General features: G+C 50.2%; 1 protein-coding gene across 1 annotated transcript in view; it reads left to right on the top strand.

Annotated features, from left to right (window-relative positions):
• The window catches only part of LOC111146212 (ankyrin repeat and sterile alpha motif domain containing 6), a 46,076-nt gene that overhangs the window by 7,074 nt on the left and 17,548 nt on the right, over positions 1-21,454 (top strand). The window contains exons 3-12 of the mRNA XM_022501655.1: positions 799-843; positions 1,521-1,725; positions 2,722-2,828; positions 4,599-4,747; positions 5,820-6,018; positions 6,811-6,860; positions 9,734-9,943; positions 11,069-11,222; positions 12,014-12,183; positions 19,133-19,316. Coding sequence (XP_022357363.1) covers positions 799-843; positions 1,521-1,725; positions 2,722-2,828; positions 4,599-4,747; positions 5,820-6,018; positions 6,811-6,860; positions 9,734-9,943; positions 11,069-11,222; positions 12,014-12,183; positions 19,133-19,316 — 1,473 coding nt within the window. The remainder of the gene's footprint in view (positions 1-798; positions 844-1,520; positions 1,726-2,721; positions 2,829-4,598; positions 4,748-5,819; positions 6,019-6,810; positions 6,861-9,733; positions 9,944-11,068; positions 11,223-12,013; positions 12,184-19,132; positions 19,317-21,454) is intronic.

Raw genomic sequence — 21,454 nt, 5'->3', positions numbered from 1 at the left:
AATTGCCAGAAGTCTTGCATTCGGCCACCTACAGGGGTGTTGGTGCTGAGGATGTCTGTTTTCTAACAGTAGCACAGTACCTACCAGCTCAGGCTCAGAGGAAGGTGACCGATGGGAAGGGGCCAGCATGAGGTGGGTACAACAAGGCCCAGGTTTGGGGATAGGCGTGGCCTCCCATACCAACTGGGCTGCAGGGACCAAGGTAAAAACATCAGGGGGTCTGCAGGGGGCCACATCTGCAAGGCTGGGGCAGACTCAGAGTTGTTCAGATTGCTTCTTATTTGGGAAGGAAAACAAAAGTGAACATTGGGCTCTTCTGGTGGCCACATCCATGACCTCCCCCTGGGCTCAGCTGCTTAGTGTCTCCATTCTCTCCTTTGGGATTATCTCAGGGTTGTACCTTTAGTTTTTAGTAGAGAAGAATCACTTTTTTTTTTTAATGTTTTTTCATAGGAATCCAGATTTTTCCAAGACCATACTTTCCCATTACAGCTAAGAGAGGACATCCCAAAGTTTGGAATGCCCCAAAATGATTGCTTTATGGGTGTGGGATCAGGAAATGTTCTGCTTCTTCAGGTTTTGTTGGCCTGATGACTACCCAAGTTCTGTCTTGGGGGAATCTACAGACACTCTAACTCTTCCAGAAGGGATGCTGGGTTCATCTGTTACATGGGTCTCTGATCAGATTGCTTGGGAAACCAGATTACTTTTAAAGCTAGGCTGTATTGTTACATGTGGGTGACTTTTCTATTCTAGTAAATCTTTTGTGGTTAACTTTAAAAATCTTTGTTTACCTAGATGAGGAGAAAAGGCGGCCTGATATTTTCCATGCATTGAAAATGGGTAAGCACTTTAGAAAATCTTTTTGGAGATTTATGGATATAGGGACATTCTCCCAACCTGGTATTTATAATCCATTTCAGGGCCACCCAGAGTGTTTGAGAAAGAAACAGGCATTTTGTTATTTCCTGACTCGGTGGTTTCACACAGGGTGGTTCAGCCCCTGGAGACTGGTAGTCATTATGATGCTTTATACACAAATTCCAGACTGCTCTCCCAGCCCCCCACCCCCACCCCCTGCCAAACCCTGTGGCTATGTTCTGGCTTTTCCCTACCTCTGAAATGCTTCACGGCCTACCTACCCACTCCACTCTCATTGTGATGAAGCCAAAAATCTCTCTTGCTGTAGACCCCACCTCCAGGAAGCCCTCCCTGATCCTCACTCCCCAGGGAGATCTGAGCTATCTGCGACACATTGCCCTTCATGTTCCTTCATCTGTTCTCTTGGGATATCAATAACACTTCTCTCTTTTAGAAAAACTATTTTTGTGCTTGCCTCCAATCCTTACCAAGAGATTTGAGGATGGGGGCTCCCTCTTCTTCACCTTTGTCACCCCTTTGATGCCCAGCAGCCCAGTGCAGAGGCAGGCTGAGCACCTGTTTGTTACCGAAACCTGCTGGATAAGTCATCCGGCAGCCCCCTGCCTGCAGACCACCAGATCTCCCTCTTCTGTTTGCAGGAAACTTCCAGCTGGTCAAAGAGATTGCAGACGAAGACCCCAACTATGTGAATCTGGTCAACGGGGATGGGGCCACCCCGCTGATGCTGGCAGCGGTCATGGGGCAGCTGCCTCTGGTGCAGCTGCTGGTGGAGAGGCATGCCGACGTTGACAAGCAGGACAGCGTGCATGGCTGGACGGCCCTCATGCAGGCCACCTACCATGGGTCAGTGCCAGCTCTGCTCCTTCCGTGGGAGGCTTACGATAACATGTTATCCCCCTGTTGAGCTCAGATAGGGTTCTTAAAGGGGTTTTCTGGTCCCGAGAAACTACAGATGAACTCAAGGGCTGGGAAGACCTTGAGGCACACACACACAAAAATCAAAGTGGTGCAGGCTCATTCTATCCTGCGTTCCTATTCTGTGTCCTGATGCCCGTGACCTTATCACAGAATTCACCAGTGCCCATAAAAACTGTGCAGCAGGAACATTTTATGCAGGCAGGTAAGTGTCTCTAGTAGATTTCAGTGGAACAGTGGTCGGTTGGTTTGGAATGTTCACACTGCTGTCCTTAAGTTTGTGTCCCACTGGAAATGAACATGAGCCATTCATACCGTTGGCTTCTCGGCAACTGGCAGTGAATCTTGTCCTCACCCTCTCCTTCTGAATAGGCACCGCCATTGACTGGTGCTTCTGAATCCCTTCACCTCCTGTCCTCCCTCTCCCAGGTAGGCTGGCCCAGAGACTAGGAGCTGCAGACCTTCTTACAGTGGCTCGGTGGTCTGATTCCAAATAACCGGCCCTTCCTTCCCTGTTTCAGGTGATCACAGCACTCTCCCGTGTCATCTCAAAGCAGTTTGTTTTGCTCTTTGGTCAGCCTCGGGCTTCTGCATCAGCCACCTTGGCCTGTGTGGGGCTTCTACAGCGTGGGGGTCCTGATTTGGGGCAGGAGGAGTGGGGAATCTATGTGTGGGCGTGTTGGCCACGTAGTTTTCCTTTTGTTTGTGGAAGGAACACCTAGGCTTTGGTTTCCATCACATTCGATCTGGTCTGACCAGCCCATGGGGTAGGGAAGGAGGAGTGTGAGGCCCTTGGCAGCTTTCCACGCCCTTCTTTTGGGCTCTGGGATGGGGCACTGTAGTTAATACCGTCAGCTTGCCCAGGAGCAAAGCCAGGCTTTCGCTTTCAGTGCCTCTAACTCTGGCTTTTTCTTTCCTCCCCAGGAATAAGGAAATTGTCAAATATCTGCTAAACCAAGGGGCTGATGTCACTCTTCGTGCAAAAAACGGGTACACGGCCTTTGACCTAGTGATGCTGCTGAGTGATCCTGGTGGGTTGTTTCTGGAAAAGGGCTGTAAACCTGCACAGCCTTTCTCTGGCTAGGAATGGAGAGAGTCACCTTTGTTTTCAGCCCTTGCTTATTCATGGGGGAAGTCACTCTTAAGCCCCAAGGGGCTCACCACGGGTCCTCAGACAAGTGGCTTCCTTCCTCAGTAAACACTGGGCTGGCACCAGGTAAACCTCTGGGCTTCTCCAGCACCGGCCTTCAGGGAGTCTCCTAGGAGGGAAGGCCAGGGAGACACGAATCTGCCTCAGTGGGCCACACAAGCCCCAGAATGGTACCAGGGCTTTGGAGCCAGAAACCCTGACTCTGGGGGAAACAGAAAGGCCCCTTTGACAAGGAGGAGCAGACATGAAGCCATGGCCCCCTGTGCTGAATTGTGTAGGTAGAGGCCGCTGGGTCAAGGGCACTCTGCTGGCAGTGTCGCCGTCCATACTCCCATGTTTCTTGGTCCCCGAAGGCATCTGCTGCTCCCCTTGGGCCCTCCCCAACTGTGACAGGCCCACCTCTCAGACCTGAGGCATCCAGTCAGGCAGCTCAGGGATCAGAGTCTGTCTGTCTGTCCTGTTTCCTGTTGCCCTGGAGTTTCAGTCCAGGGAGGTAGAGAGGCTGGGAGGCCCCTCTGACCCACAGACTTTGAGCTGTGAGCCAGATCCCAGCCTGCTGGCCTTGGGAGAGGTCTTTATCTTCATAGTCCCGAGTGGAGTTGCTCCCACCACCTCTCTGGGCTACGGGGTGGCGGGCCGGAGGGCCCTACCTCGTCACTGGCATTGCCCCCACCGCAGACCCCACCTGCCTACCTGGTTCCATTTCATCCTCACAGGGCATGTGAGGGGAAGCAGTGCTGCATGTCCCCTTGTGGAGGGGAGGTGACCAGGGCCAAGAGAGATGGCTTGACCTAGGCGGCGAGTTGGGGTCCTCTGCCCAAGTCTAGTAAGCTCGCTCCGCCTCATCAGAGACCTTCCTGGTGTGCCAAGAGTTTGTGTCCTTTGAACTCATCCCCTGCATCATGCACCCTTTTCTCATACAAACTTGTGTCTCACTGTGTCTCTTCTCCCTTGGCCTCCGATCACTTCCCTACCCTCTTGTGCACTGAGACAGTCTCTCGCTAGTCAATTTTTTTTCCTAGTGAGTTTTTTTAGATAAACTTTTTGCCTGAAATTTTCAAAGAAACACATGCTTATTATTGAACACTTGGATAGAAAAAAAGAAACAGCTATCAAGAGGAAAACACTTAATAGTTTGTAGTGTTTTCTTGTCAGTTTCACTTATAGCGTTGTTGTTTTGTTTTGGTAGCCCAGGTAACAATAACAAGACCCGACCTCTCTTAAGCACTTACCTTAGGCAGGAATTCCCTTGAATCCTCCACATGCCTTCACGTGGTGCCTACTGGCCGCCCTTTCCAGAGACCCAGAGACTCACTCACCAGCCGTTGTACAGCCGGGGAGGGGCAGAGGCAGAACCGAGGCCCCCGCCGTTGGCTGCAGAGTCTGTCCTCTTAAACTGTGCTGCCCGTCGGTCTTTCTGTGGGGAGACGACTCCTGGTTTTTCCTTCTGGTGAAGTGGCTTGAGCCCTGCCAGCCTGTTTGCCGCCTTCTGATGGCTAGATGGAGGGAGCCGGGCCTCACTCCTGGAGTGACCCAGATGCTGGAGCCACGGAGTTGAGTTTTGAGGCCAAGCGGGGTCTCCTTGACCCCCCTCCCCTCCGTGGCCCAACGGACGTATTTGCAGGTAAAGCGCTGCCTTTTGTGTCCATAGACACGGAACTTGTTCGACTGCTGGCATCTGTCTGCATGCAGGTGACTAAAGACAAAGGCCGGCCCAGCCACCCACCGCCTCCGCCCCACTCGAAGGCTCGACAGCCCTGGAGTGTCCCAGTGCTGCCGGATGACAAAGGCGGGCTTAAGGTTGGCCTTTTCCTGTCCTCAAGGGCTAGAGAGAGAGCTAGGCTGACAGGCTGTGGGATGCCTGCCGCTTCCTGCTGACGCCAGGCTGGTTTTGGCTAGGGTGAGGGCGGCCCAGCAGGAGCGGGAAGTAAACTGGGGGTGAGCAGTGAGCATGGCGGGTATGGGCAGGATCCAAATGCCTCTCCTCCCAGGCCATGTGTGTGCGGCGTCTGTGTCTGCACGTGGGATACTGCTGCTGGTGCTGTTCTCGGGTCTCCCCGCTGCCCATGGGCCTGCATCCATGGCTTTCTGGAAATTCCAGAATGACCTCCAGTTGCTCATTTCTAACTGCAAGCCGAGTATTCTTCTTTGAATTTCTCATGCTCCCCGTCTTCTCTACTTGCCTGAAATCCACCTTCTCTCTCCGCCATCCTGTCTGGGGTTCTGGCACCTCCGTGATCTGCATGCTCAGCCCCCTGTTCCTGTGCATCGCTCACGCAAGCCCCAGGTCTGTCATTCGCGGAGGTTCCTGCAGCCCCATCCTCACTGCCGTCTCAGCCGCGCCCTCCTGGCCTCCCCTCCCGGTGTGTCCCAGGGTTATGGGACACCCTGGGGGGTGGTACCGGTCCCCTCTCTCTCGGTGGGGGGACATCAGCTGCTGGAGCAGGCTCCCCAGGCCTTGCTGTGGACACCCGACACCTCTCACACTCACGGGAATCAGGGGAGGAGGTTACACAGTGACTGATGTTACCGTGTTTGGCATCACCTCTTGTCCATCTGTCTGTCTCTGACTCGCTATAAGACTCCAAGCAAGTGGGCACCCCATCTGGGTCTCCAATTCTCGATCTGTGTGAGGTGGAGATTGGTGAGATGAGGGGTGGCAGATAGGGTCGCCCATCGGAGGTGGGCCCCTAAGAGCTGAGTCAGAAAGGATTTAGAAAGAACCATGGCTTTGTGAGAGAGGGTGTGGTGGCTGTTTGGGAGAACATGTCATGCGCCCGGGGAGCAGAGGGGAAGCCTGTGTAAAGTGTAGTCACCACCCCCAGGCTGGGTGTTCCTGGAGCATGACCTCTGCTCTGCATTTCCTTGGCAGTCCTGGTGGAACCGAATGTCCAATCGGTTCCGGAAGCTCAAACTGACGCAGACCCTGCCCCGCGGGCTCTCCAGCAACCAGCCTTTGCCTTTCTGTGATGAGCCAGAGTCAGCACTGGACTCCACGATGCGGGCGGCCCCCCAGGATAAGCTAAGCCGCCTGGGGCTTCAGGCTGTCGCCCCTACCATGAAAGAGAATGGTAAGAAAACACTGCATGTGCTGTAGAATTCTCAGAATGGTCAGACCCAAATTCTCTGCCTTTTGTCCTATCTCCTGGGCTGATGTCAGAAGGGAGATGCTTATTGGGATGTGACACAGGAGCAGAGTGGCTGGTCTGGGGAAGGACTGAGAGGCAGGGACACCAGTGCAGTCAGCATGGTAGAATGGGGATGGTGGTGGTGAGAGTCCCTGGCCTTGGTCCCACACACCCTGCTGAGGGACCAGAGGCCAGGCCCTGCCTGTCTCTTGCCTCTGATAGGTGCTTTTCCCACCTGTCCAGGATGATTGGTCTCTGGCACTGGAAGGTTTTAAAATAGAATTTTATAGAGTTATCTGGTGGGGGTTTGTGGGGTAGGTAATGGACTTCCCACCACTGGAGATGTTCAACAGATTGGATGACTTTGCCAGGGGATCGAAGGAGAGTCCCACACTGATTGGACAATTGATTAAATCACATCCCTTCTACCAGACTCCCAGGCCCGAGACGAGCTCCTTCAGCAGCGCTGTTTGAGACAGACTATTGAGCTGGGTCCTCCGCTGTCTGACTCGCATGGCAGTGGTTTATGGAAAAGCTGAAAACATGCTTTGAGAGATACCTTTTAAATTTTTTCCTTCTGTTCAGATATTGAATACCAATTATTATTAAATATTAAATCACTCAGGAGAGTTGGTTTTCCAGGGTGAATACTGACCTTGTCACTCTTCCTCATGCCGTGAACTTGTTTGGAGTTGGAGGGGGGATCATTTCAGGAAATTTCCATTTGTCTCTCAGGTCCTGGGAGCACGAGAGGAGACAAAGAAGATGTGTTATTGACCACCATGGTGAGTGTGGGGCTTTTCTAAAAGCATTTCAGGTCTCTACCAGTCATGAGTTGATTGATTTACAAGGCTGGATATAGACATGTGTCTGTCTTTGTGGTGGTCACAGATGGGGTTGATATCAAAACATGTGACCCTGGTCACAGCTCTGGCACTGAGGGGGGGAACAGATGCCAGCCAGAAGCCATGGGTAAGGCTGCGCTGGTGCTCAGTGGCCAGATATCAGCCCTGATGGCGTTTGCAGGGAGGCAGCACTAAGGACAGGGCTTTGAACGGTGGGACTTGATGGGGGACATTGGACTCACTGTTTTGGCTGTGGGGAGGAGGCAGGAGGAGAGGAGTCATGGCGGAGGCTGTGCTTGCAGCCTGAGAGGCCTCTGTCTCTTCATCTGTGAACTAGAGATGGGTCAGGATTAGTTTTGGCCATGAATACCAGAAAGTCCTCAAATGACAGTGGCATAGACGAGACAGCAGCTTATTTTTCTCAAGTGCAGCTCAGGACTGGTACGTTGACCCATGGAATTAGGGACATGCTTCCTTCTACCCATACTTGGCTTCTGTTACCTAGACGGCTGCCAGAGCTGTGGCCATTCGAGCTAGCAGGAGAGATGAGGGGAGAGACAAGCGGCTGCGGGCACATACCACGTGTCTTTAAAGTTTCCTGGGAACCCACATACCACTTCTGCTTATGTCAGGTCGGCCAGCATGCAGTCATGTGGGAGTCACTGCACAGGAGGCTGGGAAATGCAGTCTCTGTTCCAGGTGGCTGTGTCTCATCATAGTGTCAGGGGTGTCTACTGAGGAAGATGTGGAAGACGGGTACTGGGGGACAGCTGGCAGTCTCTGACTTAAGGGACGCTATCCCTCATGGTTGTTTGTTTGAATAAGTTTATCCCCAGGAAGTTCTTAGCATAGCGCCTGGCCCAGAAGGAGCTCACAATTATCTGCTGTGTGACCTTGGACTTATGACTTCCCCTCTCTGGACATCATGTGCTTCTGTTTGAAATGAGAGCCTCCTGGTTGGGGTTGAACTGAAGTCCATTTAGCTCTAGGACCCTAATCTGAAGGCTGACCAGGAGAGGGTAGTATTGGAGAGGAGAAGGGAGCAGAAGCTTCCCCAGTGAGGGCCTCAGCTGCCTCAGGGACCCGTGGCACCTGGAGCCAAGTGCTGAGGGATCTGCTCTTTCGGCCCTGTCCTGCTGTGCGATAGGTATGAATCCCTATCTCTAGACCAGTTTACCAAGGTAGGCGCTTGTGCTGCCGGACACTTGCTAATCTCATTAAGCAGCAGCAGCAGCAGCTACTTTTGTATGAGAAGGGCTGTTGCCAAGATTTTGGAAGATGCAGTTGAGTATAAAGAAGAAACATAAAATCACCTTTGATGACACACAGGATCATGACGACATTTTGTGCTTTGTATCTTTTGAGTATTTTTCTAGCCGTATTTTAGCCTCTACGAGTGTATCGCGTCCCTATATGACAGCGGCAAATACGTCTCACAGCTCTTACTAAGGGCCGGCCACCATTAGGAGCACTTAACATATGTTCGCCCATTCAGCCTCCCCAGCACCCCTGTGAGGTCGGCACTGTTCTCTTCCCTATGCTGTGCTGAGCCTGACCTAACTAACAGTTCGTCTGACCATCTGTCGCATGCCATTAAACACTCGTTAGCCAGATCACGTCAAGTAGTTCGTCATGGGACTGTGCCTCACAGACCAGTGAGGGCTCACCTGTTGGACTTTGGGGTTTTAGTTGTCGTTTTCACAGATCTGATGAATATTCTTATGCCTCAGTTTCCCCTGCTTGCCCGACTGTTTCCTTGGGGGTAAACCTTTAGAAATAGGATTTCTGGGTCAGTGGTCAGTGGGCATTGTCATGCCTTCCAGAAAGTTTGCAACAATTTAGACTCTGACCTCAAGGAGTGAAAATGCCTTTTGAGGGGTGAGGGCATTGCAGCAGGGTGCATCCCTAGTCCGCTTCTAGTCTGACCCTCGTTGCTGGCTGAGTTGCTGAGGTCCTGACGGGACAGCCCTTTTCACAGACTCTCAGAAGAGCTCGGGGCAGCCAGGGTGGGACCCAGGTTGCCCAGCCACCACCTGCCGTGGCGCTTCCCCATCCCACCTCCTAATGCCTGGTGGAAGGCACCAGCATGCTGGGCTGCCCCTGGGCAGATGGAGGATGGCCAGGGAGCCCTGCCCAGTGGGCGTTTGCAGCCGTCCTAGTGGAGATGCACGAGTGCCCGGCTCCTGAGGCAGGTTTAGCTGTGGGTTGCCCTTCCCTGCAAAGCGCCATCTGGCACCAAGTCCACTGTCTTTTCTTAATTAAAGTTAGTGTGGACTGTGTGAATGCTTTTCCTTGACAATCCACCAGTCATCATTGTGTGGATTTTATACTAACCCTAAATCACATTTTCAAAATATAAAATTACAGTTAAAAATGTCAGCAGTGGGAGGTGTGGCTGGAGTAGGAAGGGTGTGGTGGGATGGGGAAGGGAATCTTTGCTGGGCTCACAGAGAGCCTGTCTGGGCCTCGCGGTCCCCCCTGCCGTGCCCTGCCCCTTCCTCCTGAGACCCCCAGCTCTCCCTCCCCCCCCCCCCCCCCCCCCTCCCCCCCCCCCCATCTCCCCATCCCCTCTGTCTCTGTTCTAGCTGCTATCATGGACAAAAAAGAAGCTGGGGACTGGAGCAGAGTAAAGGAGGGTATTGCTTGGTTGCTGGGAGGCGAGCAGAGGATACCACATGGGTTTCTGGCAGGTTGTGTGTTGGGAGGGGTGAGGGGGTAGATGCAGGTGCCATTCTCTGAGAAGCGGGAGAAACCTGGAGAGTTCTGGAAGAGCCCCACTGGGGCTTGTCTAACCCACAGCCTTTCTTTTTCAGCTTCGCAACGGAGCCCCCTCCCCCAGACTCCCGAGTGACAAGCTGAAGGCAGTCATCCCCCCTTTCTTACCCCCTTCCAGTTTTGAGCTGTGGAGCTCCGATCGGTCCCGGACATGTCACAGTGGGAAGGCAGAGCCCGTGAAGACTGTGTTGCCCCAGAGAGCTGGCAGGGGTGCCCCCGTGGGCGTGGCTGGTGGGAGCACCGATGCTGTAAGTCGCCTGGCGGACGAGCTTTGACATTCACTCACTGCTCCCTGAAGTTGGGTTGTGCTGTGGGCAGAAGGGACCTCTGACCTGCTAATCCGGCAAGGTCGAAGGTTTTGTTTTCTTTTAAATGAGTGTTATCCTTTTGTCTCATGAATCCTACAAAGGGACTTACTTTATAAACAGATTAAAATGTGGTGTGAAGGGAATGGAAGTTGGGGGGCCCCCTCTTCTCTGCCTTTTCTCTGGAGCTCTGGAGCTCCATAGAGCACAGCCTGAAGACCTGATCTAATCCAACCCTCCCTTTAGTAGATGAGGAGACTGGGACCTGGAGAGGGCAAGTAACCTGCCATAGCGCACCCAGCTCTGTGGCCTGGGCCATGAAGGGGAGTTAGGTTCTTGGTTTCAAACCAACTTCCACATGATGTCATTGTTGAGGTCCATGACCAGGAGCAAACACTAGGAGGCAACTATATGCACAGCTGGTATTTTCTTATACTCACAAGGAGTGTAACATCTAGCTTTTTTGCCCATGGTGGCTTGTGACTCTGTAGGCCTCTGTGTGTCTCTGTAATGTCCTGAGGCAGTCCCTCTCCTGAGGAGATTATCCCTTGCGTGTAGGCGCCACATCATAGAATCAGTAAATGGCAGACCAAGAGTGACGATTTAGGACCCTGCGCTGCCATTGTGTTGAGTGACTGAAAGAACTGAGAACCCCCATCTCTCTGTAAAATGGGGTGACCCTTGCTCGCAGCTGCCTCCTGGGGCTATTGCAACAGCAAGTCTCTAGCGGGAGAGTGAGAGCCTGGCCCCTGGAGGAAATGAGAAGGGCCGGCTGGCATCTAGTCTGCGCTATGGGGGAGGGGGTTGAGTGATGCTGAAAGTGGGGTGATTCGGGGACTGATGTCACAGGGGCTCAGCCTGAGCTGGTGGTCTGGTTGTCAGCGGCTAAAGGTAAACTCGCCTCTCAGGGGATGCCTGGCAGGCTGAGCACTCGTTGGCAGAGGTGTGTTGGGCTCAGGCATCAGCTAGGGTGAGCCAGAGGAATCCGGGTCCCTCCCTGCTGTGATCGTGTGTGCCCAGAGGAGGGAGCAACAGACCCTAACCACAGCACCCACCTTATTCTTGCAGACTCCTGTCAGGCCTGTTAAATTTCCATCTCTCTCCAGAAGCCCCACCTCTCCCGCCAATTCTGGAAACTTCAACCACTCACCTCATTCCTCAGGTGGCTCCAGCGGGGTAGGGGGCTCGAGCAGGCATGGCGGGGAGCTGCATAACCGCTCAGGTGGGTACCAGGCAGGGCCACTCAGGGGAGGCATGAGGGTCCCGTGGGGCTGCAGGTGTGGGCGGCCCCCCGCGCTTGCTTGGTGGATGGTCCCAGGAACAACTGTCCACATCCTGTCTTCCTCCCCGATGTGGCTCAAGGAGTCTCCAGTGAATTCACAGCGTTGCCCTTTGCCCTCCAGAATGGCACTTTCATACGTGCACAAATATTCACAGCCACACGCAGCACCTGGCTGCAACTTCCCGACGTCGGTGGTCGGTGCTCTCCCTCAGATCCTCTCTAGCCCTGGGTGTTGTCCCCTTCCCCTTTCCTCTCATAATAATGCAAGCTTGCTAGTGGGTTTGGGGCAGCTGGGAGAGGGAACATCATAGTCCACTCTGAGTATTGCGGTGAGGAAGTTTTTGACACAGCTCTGGAAAGTGGGGGGTCGGAGGGCACATACTAGCACGGGGGCTGCCGTGGGTGGCTGGGCCAGGCGTCTGTACCTGCGGGAGGCTGCTCCAGCTGGCTGTGGCCCAGGGAACGTGAGGACAAGCCGATCGTACCCGCACTGCCTCCCCCAACACCTCACCGTGAGGCCTTCAGAGCATGGTGGCAGCCCCTGGGTCGTCGCCACCTTTGGTTTTCATGCACAGTCCTCTTGAGGTCAGCCCGGGCCCGCAGACACATGGGGTCAAGGGGGAGTCTGGGAAGGGCATTTCCAGCTCCGCAAGGTCAGCACACGAAGTCCACCACACCCCGGTTTCCGGGCCCTGGACCCCTGGCAGTCACATGTGTCCCTCTTTGCTCAGGTGGTGGCATAGACAGTGTCCTGTCCCAAATCGCTGCTCAGAGGAGAAAAGCTGCGGGTTTGTCGGAGCAGAAGCCCGGCCGCCAATCAAGTCCCGCCGGGCCAGCACCGGGGTCCAGCTCGTCTGAACTCCCGGTCTCCCCCGCAGGCAGTGGCGGTCCCAGCGGCAAGGTGCGTGTTCTGCCTGTCTCCTCCTGTTACACTCATAGGTTCTGTCCTCACATGGCCCACGTGCTGGGGGGACACGGGCAGTGCCACAGTCCTGGGAGAGGACTCAAGACAGGCCCCTTACGGCCGGCTGCTCCCGGTCTTTCAGGGGAGGGCCGGATCATGCCGGCGATCCCTGGGGTCCCACCCTGTGCCCTTGGCCCCCTGCACATGGGCGTCTGCCTCCCACCTGATCTGCAGGCCCTCTCCGGGTGCCTCATTCAGCCTCACACTGTGTACACTGGGTCATAGCTTAGAGCCAAGAAGTGTGGAGGATGGGATCAGGAGAAGACTGCCTAGGGTCGGATCTCGGCCCCATGCTGGAGCATTTTGAGGGGGGCCCTGGCACCCAGCGAGGCTGTGGCAGCTGAAACTGCTCACATGAACAGAGAGAGTAGTTGTGCTCCCACCATATTCCTCCACTGGGCACTGGTCTGGGTGGCTGCTTTGTGCCTAGCACTGCTGGCAGTAGGGGTGCGGCAGTGAACTGGGTGGGGGGCCTGCTTTCAGACTGTCACTGCGGACTCTGGTGGTGAGGAGCGGGATGCTGTGGGGGCACAGATGGGGGCCACTCCCCAAGCTTGAGGGCAGCAGTGACACCTACAGAGGGTCTGAAGGATGAAGAGCCACATGAAGGGGTCAGGGGTGGGGCAGGGGCAAGACTGCTCCAGGGTGAGGCCCTCCAGAGGGGGAGAGCTGAAGCAAGGTTGGAAGACAGGACAGAGTTGGAGCCTCGCCTCTCTGCACCATTCCCTCATGGACGCAGCCCAAGAGTGCTCAACATGTTGTTAGTCTCTGTATGGAGTTTGCAAAGGACAGGAAACCGCAATTGTCTCTCTGGAGTGGGAAGTTTTTTAGTATCATTAGAATCTGTCCACTCCACCTGAGTTGGTTACTGGAGTGAGCCAAGCCCCCACCCAAGTGTGGGTTCCTGGTGGTTGAGTATAAATTGGCTCCTCTACCAGGTGGCCCGCCAGGTGCCCCCCTCCAGTGGTTCAGTGTAGCCCATTTCATCCTCTGAGAGGACCCCACGTCCAAGCACTGTCCCGCTCTTCATATTTTTTAGATGTCTTAAGCTTTTTCCCTGAGAAAAGTTGGATCACCTGAAAGCCTCACCCCTGGGCCCTTGCCCAGAAGTGCCTCCAGAGATGATGTTCTAACGGATATATGAGAAATAGTCTTTATTTTCTGCCCGCCACTGTTGGCTACATAACTTTTGGTTTTTCAAGGTTCTTTTTGCAGTCAGACTTATATAATTAGGTTCCCTTTATAATATAGTTCCAGAAAAAGTTTCTCCCTATGCATTAGCATATTTTCCATTATACTGAAAAACTGTATGTGTGATAGGGTCTGTATAATTAGTTCCCTTTAGAATTCTGCTCTAGAAAAATGTCTCTACTGATCCTGTCATATATTTTCTTCCTTCAGATAAAAAGAATTATATAATTATTATAGTTCTCTTTTTGTCTTTGCTGCTAGGAAACTCAGAGCCACTAACCAAAGTAAGTCTTCTAGTCTGGGTTTTGATATAATTTTCCTCTTCTCTGTTGTTTACATATTTCTTTTTCTATTTGGATGATCTTATGACGTGTTAGATATTGTTAGCTTCTTTTCCTTTAACTGGTGTTCAAAATAGGTAGGCATCTAAATTATAAGTTAACTCTTGTCTCACTTGGCTGCATCTATTACATGTAATCTATATACAAATATATTCCGATCAAAGGAGATTGTATGAAAAGAAGCATTTGGGAAACAAATTGGGAAAACTATCTAGTTCCGTGATCGCCTGATACTCCTAGCAATATGCTTGGGGAGCTGTCTAAAAATTCAGGTTTTGTGGCTGCACCCAGCATCACTGAATGACTCTTCAAGACAGGATCTGAGGACTCTGATTTCCCCTCAGAGAGTACTGCAGCCAGCCCAACCCAGGGCTTCTAGAAACCACTGCCCTAAATCAAAGGACACAAGGAGTGGGCTTTCTGTCAAAGGCTCCAGAAGCAAAATGGAGACATGAAGTACTTGTCAAAGACTCCCCTAGGAAGGATTAGGAATCAGTATTCAAAATAGGAGCCTCCTGAATCTGGTTTTTGAACTTGGCTGAAGACAAGCACCACCATAATGGTGGAATATTTGCAAGGCATGGCTTCTGGCATCTTCACGAATCAGCCTGAAGTGAACCTGAGGAGACAAAGCATCAGGGAAGTCAGAGCGTGGGTCAGTGCTCCCCAGACCTCTGGGAGCCCAAAGTCCCACTGAGTATGTCGCCTCTCCGTTCCTACCCTAAAGCTTAGTGGTTTAAAACAAAATGCATTTCTTTAGCTCGTGAACCTGTAGGTCAGCATTTCAGTCTGAACTTAGCTAGTCAGTCCTTCTGGTCTGGGGGTATCACTTATACATTTGGTTGTTGGCAGGGTGATCAGGATAACTGAGCCATGTGTGCCCACAGCAAATTTAGATATGTTCTCATGACAACAGCCAAAGGCAGGAGTTGAAAACCAATCAGGTTGTTTAAGCAAGTCAGCATGCCCACTACAGGAGAACTCACAGAGTTACATAGGAGGAGTTGAGATGACGCCATTAACGCAATCAGTCTGCTATATTGACTGGGAATATAGGGAATTGTTCAGATATTTCAGAGCATCCCAAATAAGTGTATTTGTCTGCCCCCCACCCCCACCCCCACCAAATGATGCTGCCCAGAAGGTCCAGAGTATCATTTTTCTTTGCTTTGACTGGGATAGATCTGTTTAGATGGGATATACTAATTATCTCCTGCCTTATCAGAAGCTGTCCTTGAATGTCCTTCTTTATAAAAAAGCAGAATTTATTAACAATATAGGCAACTAAATGACAAAGTCTTTCAAAATCTAAGAGAAGGATTCTTGTTCCACTCTGGGATGTAGTCATAAGGAGCATTAAAGGCTTAGCAGGAGAGGGATACCCACTTCCATGTATTAAAACTATTTATCTTTGCCTCTACTATCCTAGTCAAGATGTCTAACTTTACCAAAAAGTACAAGGCTTACAAAAAGCCATGAAAAACTGCACTCCCAAGAAACACAGCAGTCATCAGAATCTGACTCAGATATGACACAGGTCTTGGAATTACCTGGCAGTGAATTTAAAAAAACTACAGTTGTTAAAGGCTCTAATGGAAAATTTGAGCATAGAAGATCATACAGCTATTTCAGCAGATAGATAGAAGTTCTAAAAAAGAATCAAGTGAAAACTCTAGAAATAGAAAACAGGTAGCAGAGATAGGCAGGCCTTTGATGGGCTCTTCAGTATGCTTGACACCGCCAAAGAAAGAGTCCATGAAGTGGAAGACAGGGTAAAAGAAATCACCCAAACTGGAACACAAAGAAAAAAAGAAGTTAACAACAACAACAACAAGAACAAAACAGTTATGGGATAATATCAAGTATTCTCACATACAAGTAATAAGAATCCCTGAAGACAAAGAAAGAGAATGGTAGGATGGAAAGAATATCTTAAAATAGTACCTGAAAATTTCCCCAAATTAATGATAAGTGCCAAATCACAGATCCAGGAAGTTCAGAAAACACTATAGGATTAATATAAAAAAGAAGATGCCTAGCCATATCCTAGTTAAACTACTGAATAAATAACTTTCAAAACTCAACAGTAAGAGGGGCACCTGGATGGCTCAGTCGGTTATGTGTCAACTCAGGTCTTGATCTCAGGATCTTGAGTTCAAGCCCGTGTTGGGCTCCACACTGGCCATGGAACCTACTTAAAAAAAATTTTTTTTTAACTCAACAATAAAACAACAATTTATAAAAAATATGCAAAATGGATACTTCATCAAAAATAAACAAATAGTAAACAAACATATGGGAAAATGTTGAACAATAGCTATTGGGGAAAATGCAAATTAAAACCACAGCAACATAGCACTATATACCTATTAGGCTGGCTAAAATTAAAAATAAAGGGGCGCTTGGGTGGCTCAGTGGGTTAAAGCCTCTGCCTTCGGCTCGGGTCATGATCCCAGGGTCCTGGGATCGAGCCCCACATCGGGCTCTCTGCTCTGGAGGGAGCCTGCTTCCTCCTCTCTCTCTCTGCCTGCCTCTCTGCCTACTTGTGATCTCTGTCTGTCAAATAAATAAATAAAATCTTTTAAAAAATTTTAAATTAAATTAAATTAAAAATAAAAATTTAAAGATATAAGTGTTGGTGAGCATATGGACCCACTCGAACTCAGATGCCAGTAGGAATGCAAAACAGCACAGCCACCTTGAAAATGTTTGGCGGTTTCTTATAAAACTAAATATGCACTTACCATACGAACTGGCTCTCTCCCTCCTAGGTATTTACCCAAATGCATTTTCAAAAACTGTTCATGCCAAAATCTGTTTGTGAATGTTTCTAGCAGTTTTCTCCATAATAGGCCAAACTGGAGACATGTCGTCAACAGGTAAGTGGATAAATTAACTGGTATGTCCATGAGATGGGACACCGCTCAGCAGTGGAAAGGAACACACTGTCAACACATGCAGTAACTTGAGTAAATCTTCAAGGCAGTTTGCTGCACAAGCCCCCCCCCAAATCTGCATATTGTATAATTCCATTTATGCAGTTTTTTAGAAAGACAAAACCTTAGGGATGGAACCTTAGGGATCCTTTATTTCTGTGGGTTGGGATGAGGGGCAGGTTGACTAGAAAAGGACAGGACAAGGGATATTTGGAGGTGATGGAACTGTTATTCTATGGTACACAACTTGGCATTTCTCAAAACCCAGAGAATTGCACACAGCTGAATTATTTCTGCTGTATGCAAATTTTAAAAAACAGTATGAACCAAGAACCAAAGATGGAATGCAGACCATGACAAGAGATCTAACTGTATTACAAATGACTGACATAACCACACTTTGGGAGGTGGGGTTGGGGGGAAACTGTCGAGTAGATATGGTAAGGCCAAATAAAGATAAATAACTATACACTGCACTCTAGTTGATAAATATTTTTCTTGTAGGGGTATGGTTTAAATTCTGAAGCCACTTTACACGTACATTTTGTATACATATCCACTTTATAGTAGGGTTGATCAAATAAGTAAATATAATGAGTCCCCTTTTTAACTGTCAGAGATCAAATTGAAGGGGAAATGCTACAACAAACCTCATGGTTGTTGGACTGTTGTCAGAGGTGTCAGTATGAATCAGCAGGAATGCGTGCCTGTAAATATGTGTGTGTATATATATGTATACAGATTGATACAGGAGTAAATGTAGATATGTGTATACATGGCTCAGTGTACTTTATTTCCTTGCTCTGTCTGTTGAGGACCTACCAGCAGTGACATCCCAGTAGCCACGACCAACCTGGTACCCAGATTTTGGTTTCTAAATACCATTCTCTAAGGAAAGGGACCAGGGCCTTGGAGAAGTGGTTTATTTCAGTGCTGAGTCAATGAAAATATAAGACGAGCCTAAAGCATTTTATGGTGTCAGAAATTAAGGAGATGCCCTTAAAAAGAAAGAATTTTTAAAAGGTGGGCATGTTGAAAGGACATAGGAGCCAACCTGAAAGATCTCAGTGGGCAAAACTGGAACACTTTGAATCACCATAAAATAAATAGCAATAGTTATTAGATTATAGCCCAGAGAATAACATTAATATCCATGAACCCATACCAATAAGAAATAAATAACTGGATAAATGGGAAAATGAGCAACTCTTTCTTACAAAATTCCAAATAATAAAGGTAAAGGAAATAGCAGATCTCATATCATTAGACTATCACGGTAGTAATCGCTGCAGATAAGAGCAACTGAAAAATGCTAACATTACTGGGAGCAACAAGGTATTTAGCTCAAAATCTACCCTCCTTCCCCCAAATATTTGTTAATTTTAAAGGGAAAAGTTAGCAACTTCATGGAGAAACCGGACAGACACCACCTTAACTAAGTGATGAAGGTCAACATTATCAGTAATAAGAAATGGGTACTTTGAGACTCCTGGTGTGATGCAGTAAGAATGGCTCATTACCTCTGGGGTCATTAGCCCCCAAATCTGTAAGCAAATCTAATTATGAGAAAATAGACCCAAACCAAGGGATACTCTACAAACTCCTCGACTCTTCGACAGCGTCAAGGTCGTGAAAAACAAGGAAAGACTGAGCTGTCACAGATTGGAGGAGATCAAAGAGATGTGAAAAGTCAGTGCAACTTGGGATCCTGGACCAGAATCAGGACATTAAGTGGAACCACCAGTGAAATCCGGATGAAGTCCATCAATTAACTAATAGTATTGCGTGACTGTTAATTTCGTCATTTTGATGATATGCTATAGTTACGGAAGCTGTTAACATCAGGGGAAGCTGGCGGATGGGTACACAGGGATGCTCTGTTCTATCTTTTAAGTCTTCTATAAGTCTAAAATTATTTGAAAATAAAAAGGTACTTTTTTAAAAGCTAAATGACACACAAAGAAGGGAAAAGTGATGTATTCTTTGATGGAAAGTTGGCAGTGACTGAGTGAGATGAAGGGACGTCAGGAGCAGAAAGGGACTTTGTGTATTGATAAGCCACACATCCGTCTAGAGCTGGGTTGGCTGGGAAGGAAAAGGACTTGGCCAAGGACTCGATCCTGGTAGCGTACGGCAGGACTAGCACACAGGATCCAGGCTCCTCAGGGGCCTCTTGGTCCCTCCTACTTACCCCCCACCCTGTCTCTCTGCCCCAGGGGAGGATTTTCCCGCGACTGTTCTGACAATACTGTTGCTGCTTTGCCTGTGTTTTGAAGTGGATTTCATAGTTAGATTGGTTAGATCCTGGTTGGATTCCTTGCTGAGTCAGACAGCGCCCATGCTCCCTCCCGGGTGTCTGTTTTCATCACCCCACCCTCCAGGTGATGGCTTACATATTTGTCTTATTCTTTTCAGCAGAAGCTGGAGACAAGCAAAAGACCTCCGTCTGGAACTTCCACTCCCTCCAAGAGCACCTCGCCTACGCTCACGCCCTCCCCTTCACCCAAAGGGCACACGGCCGAGTCCTCAGTGTCCTCCTCCTCTTCCCATCGGCAGTCCAAGAGCAGTGGGGGCTCCAGCAGCGGCACCATCACAGATGAGGGTGAGTCCGCCAAGGTCCTAAAATGCTGCCCTTTCCTCTTCGCCACTGGGACCTGCAGGTGCTCTTGATTGCGATAGCCGTCCTAAGTCGGGCCTTGAAAATTTCCAACAAAAATTCCTATCCCCTTTCTTCCCTGATCCCACCTTGTATTTTTATCTTTCCTGGGCTAATGGTATGGTAAGCTCCCTCAGCTAGTGCTTGAGCGTAGGTGAGTTTTGTGAACATACCCAAACACACACTTGTAGACATGCTTCTCCAATACCACTTATGGACCTTGCCCTGAACCTTGTGCAAATCGGAATTCTGTCATTTGCAAGTAATGCAGCGTCCACTCAAACCGGTTTAAGTAAAACTGTTTGACTCATCAAGCGAAAGTGTTGAGGGTGTGCTTCAGGCATGTGCTGATCCAGGTACCGTGGGCATGTTTTTCTCCATATCTCAGGTAGGCTCTCTCTCATCTCAGTGGTGGCAAAGTTGTCCCCCAGGAACTTCAAGCTTACTCATTTTCCCTGCTAACTTGGCCACACCAGCAGAAAGTGTGCTACCTTCTGAGCAGGTCCAGCAAAATCCTGGGGTGAATGTTACTGGCCTGCCTTGGCTCTTTTTACAGTGATGGGTCATTTGTCCATCCTTGACCGTGTGTCCGTGCCAGTGGAATGTGCTCATTGGTCAGGCGCAGGTCTCTTGTCTGCCTCTGTAGCTGGTGTCAGGGTCTGCCCTGCAGACTTGGTGAGAAGTGGCTCCTCAAAGGAAAGTCACAGTGCCATTTTCAGAAGGAGGAGGGCATGGATGGTGGGCAAGCAGAAGCAGTAGCTGTCCCCTGTAACCAGGACAACTTTAGAACCTGGGCACATGAACGTAAGCCCCTCCTGTGGGAACAATGCAGAAAGGATGATGGAGTGGAGGCCCAGCTGCAAGGTCCCAGATAAAGATAGGAAGAGAAAAAAGACAAAGGGAGATGAAGAATCCTGTCCTTTAAACTGCCTTCTGGTGGTTCCGGGGCGGGGGGGCGTGAGGTGGGCAGGAGGGGTGTGGGGCTTTGGTGAGAGATGAGGTGCAGGCAGGTGCAAATCAAGTAGTGTGTCGGAGAAGGTAGAGAAATCTCAGGTGTTGGAGGGCCTCCCGCTCACACGAGGGCATCTGGCTACGGGGAGGATGGGGCTGAGCATGCTCTGCCCAGCAGGTGACAAGCTGAAACCAGCCGCACTGGCTGTGGTCTGGATAGTCCGGACCAAGCTAATGAATGCATGCTGCTGTTGGCATCCTCTTTATTTGGGGGCTGCTTTTATTATTTTGTTATCTCTAATGCCTTCATTTGTAACCGCTTCAGAGTCACTAGCAACCCCATTCCTCCCCAGCTGTGTTTTCTATGTGGAGTGTTGGGTTCCCCACTCATGAATTCTCCGACCTTGGAGGCTTTTAGGAATTCTAACTCCTAGAGGTTCAGTTAGGTACTCATACCCCACCTTTCTGCAAAACATTGTCGAGACTGTGGATATCTGAATGCACCGCCCATGCCTATTCTTTTCCCCTCTCCCTCTTCATTTAAAAAGGTTTGCAAAGCCCTAGTCATGATAGAAACAAAAGAGGACCTGATAGCAGTTTCTTTTTGGATTAATTTCTCTGGTGTAGAAAGCCTGGTTTTCCCTTCCTGTGTCCTGAGGCAGCAGGACCTTTGTCCTGTGGCCATGAGATTGTCACAGGACAGAGCTGCAATCCAGCCCCCAGACAGCTACTTTTTATGACATTTGTGTGGGAAATGTGGCCCTAGTTGCGGACTACACGCAAGCCTTTGTCCTGCCCCATCTTTCCACCAGCCGCCCTCTCGAGACTCCCTCTCTGGGGAGGGGAGAAGCCTGGGCAGTGGGTGACATCACCTGTCTGGGTGTTAGGATGGCTCACAGTCTGGCTGGGGATTCGGGTGCAGGCGACAGAAGAGCAGTACAGGATTGTGACACAGATGGGAGCCAATCTGGGTTAGCAGCAGAGCTCGGGATAGCTGGGCTTCACCGAAGAGCAGGCCTTCAGGCCAGAGGGCTGAGGAGAGGCGGGGCAGTTGCGGACCAGAGTCAGTCATCAAATTTATAGGAAATATACAAGCCAGTGATTAAACACAGCTGTTAAAAGTCAAATTACAA

Source organism: Enhydra lutris, unplaced genomic scaffold, assembly GCF_002288905.1.
Source record: "Enhydra lutris kenyoni isolate GAN:26980312 unplaced genomic scaffold, ASM228890v2 scaffoldscaffold13, whole genome shotgun sequence".
NCBI lineage: Eukaryota > Metazoa > Chordata > Mammalia > Carnivora > Mustelidae > Enhydra > Enhydra lutris.
The sequence above is the reverse complement of the archived record's forward strand: the minus strand, read 5'-3'. Positions and strand labels throughout refer to the sequence as shown.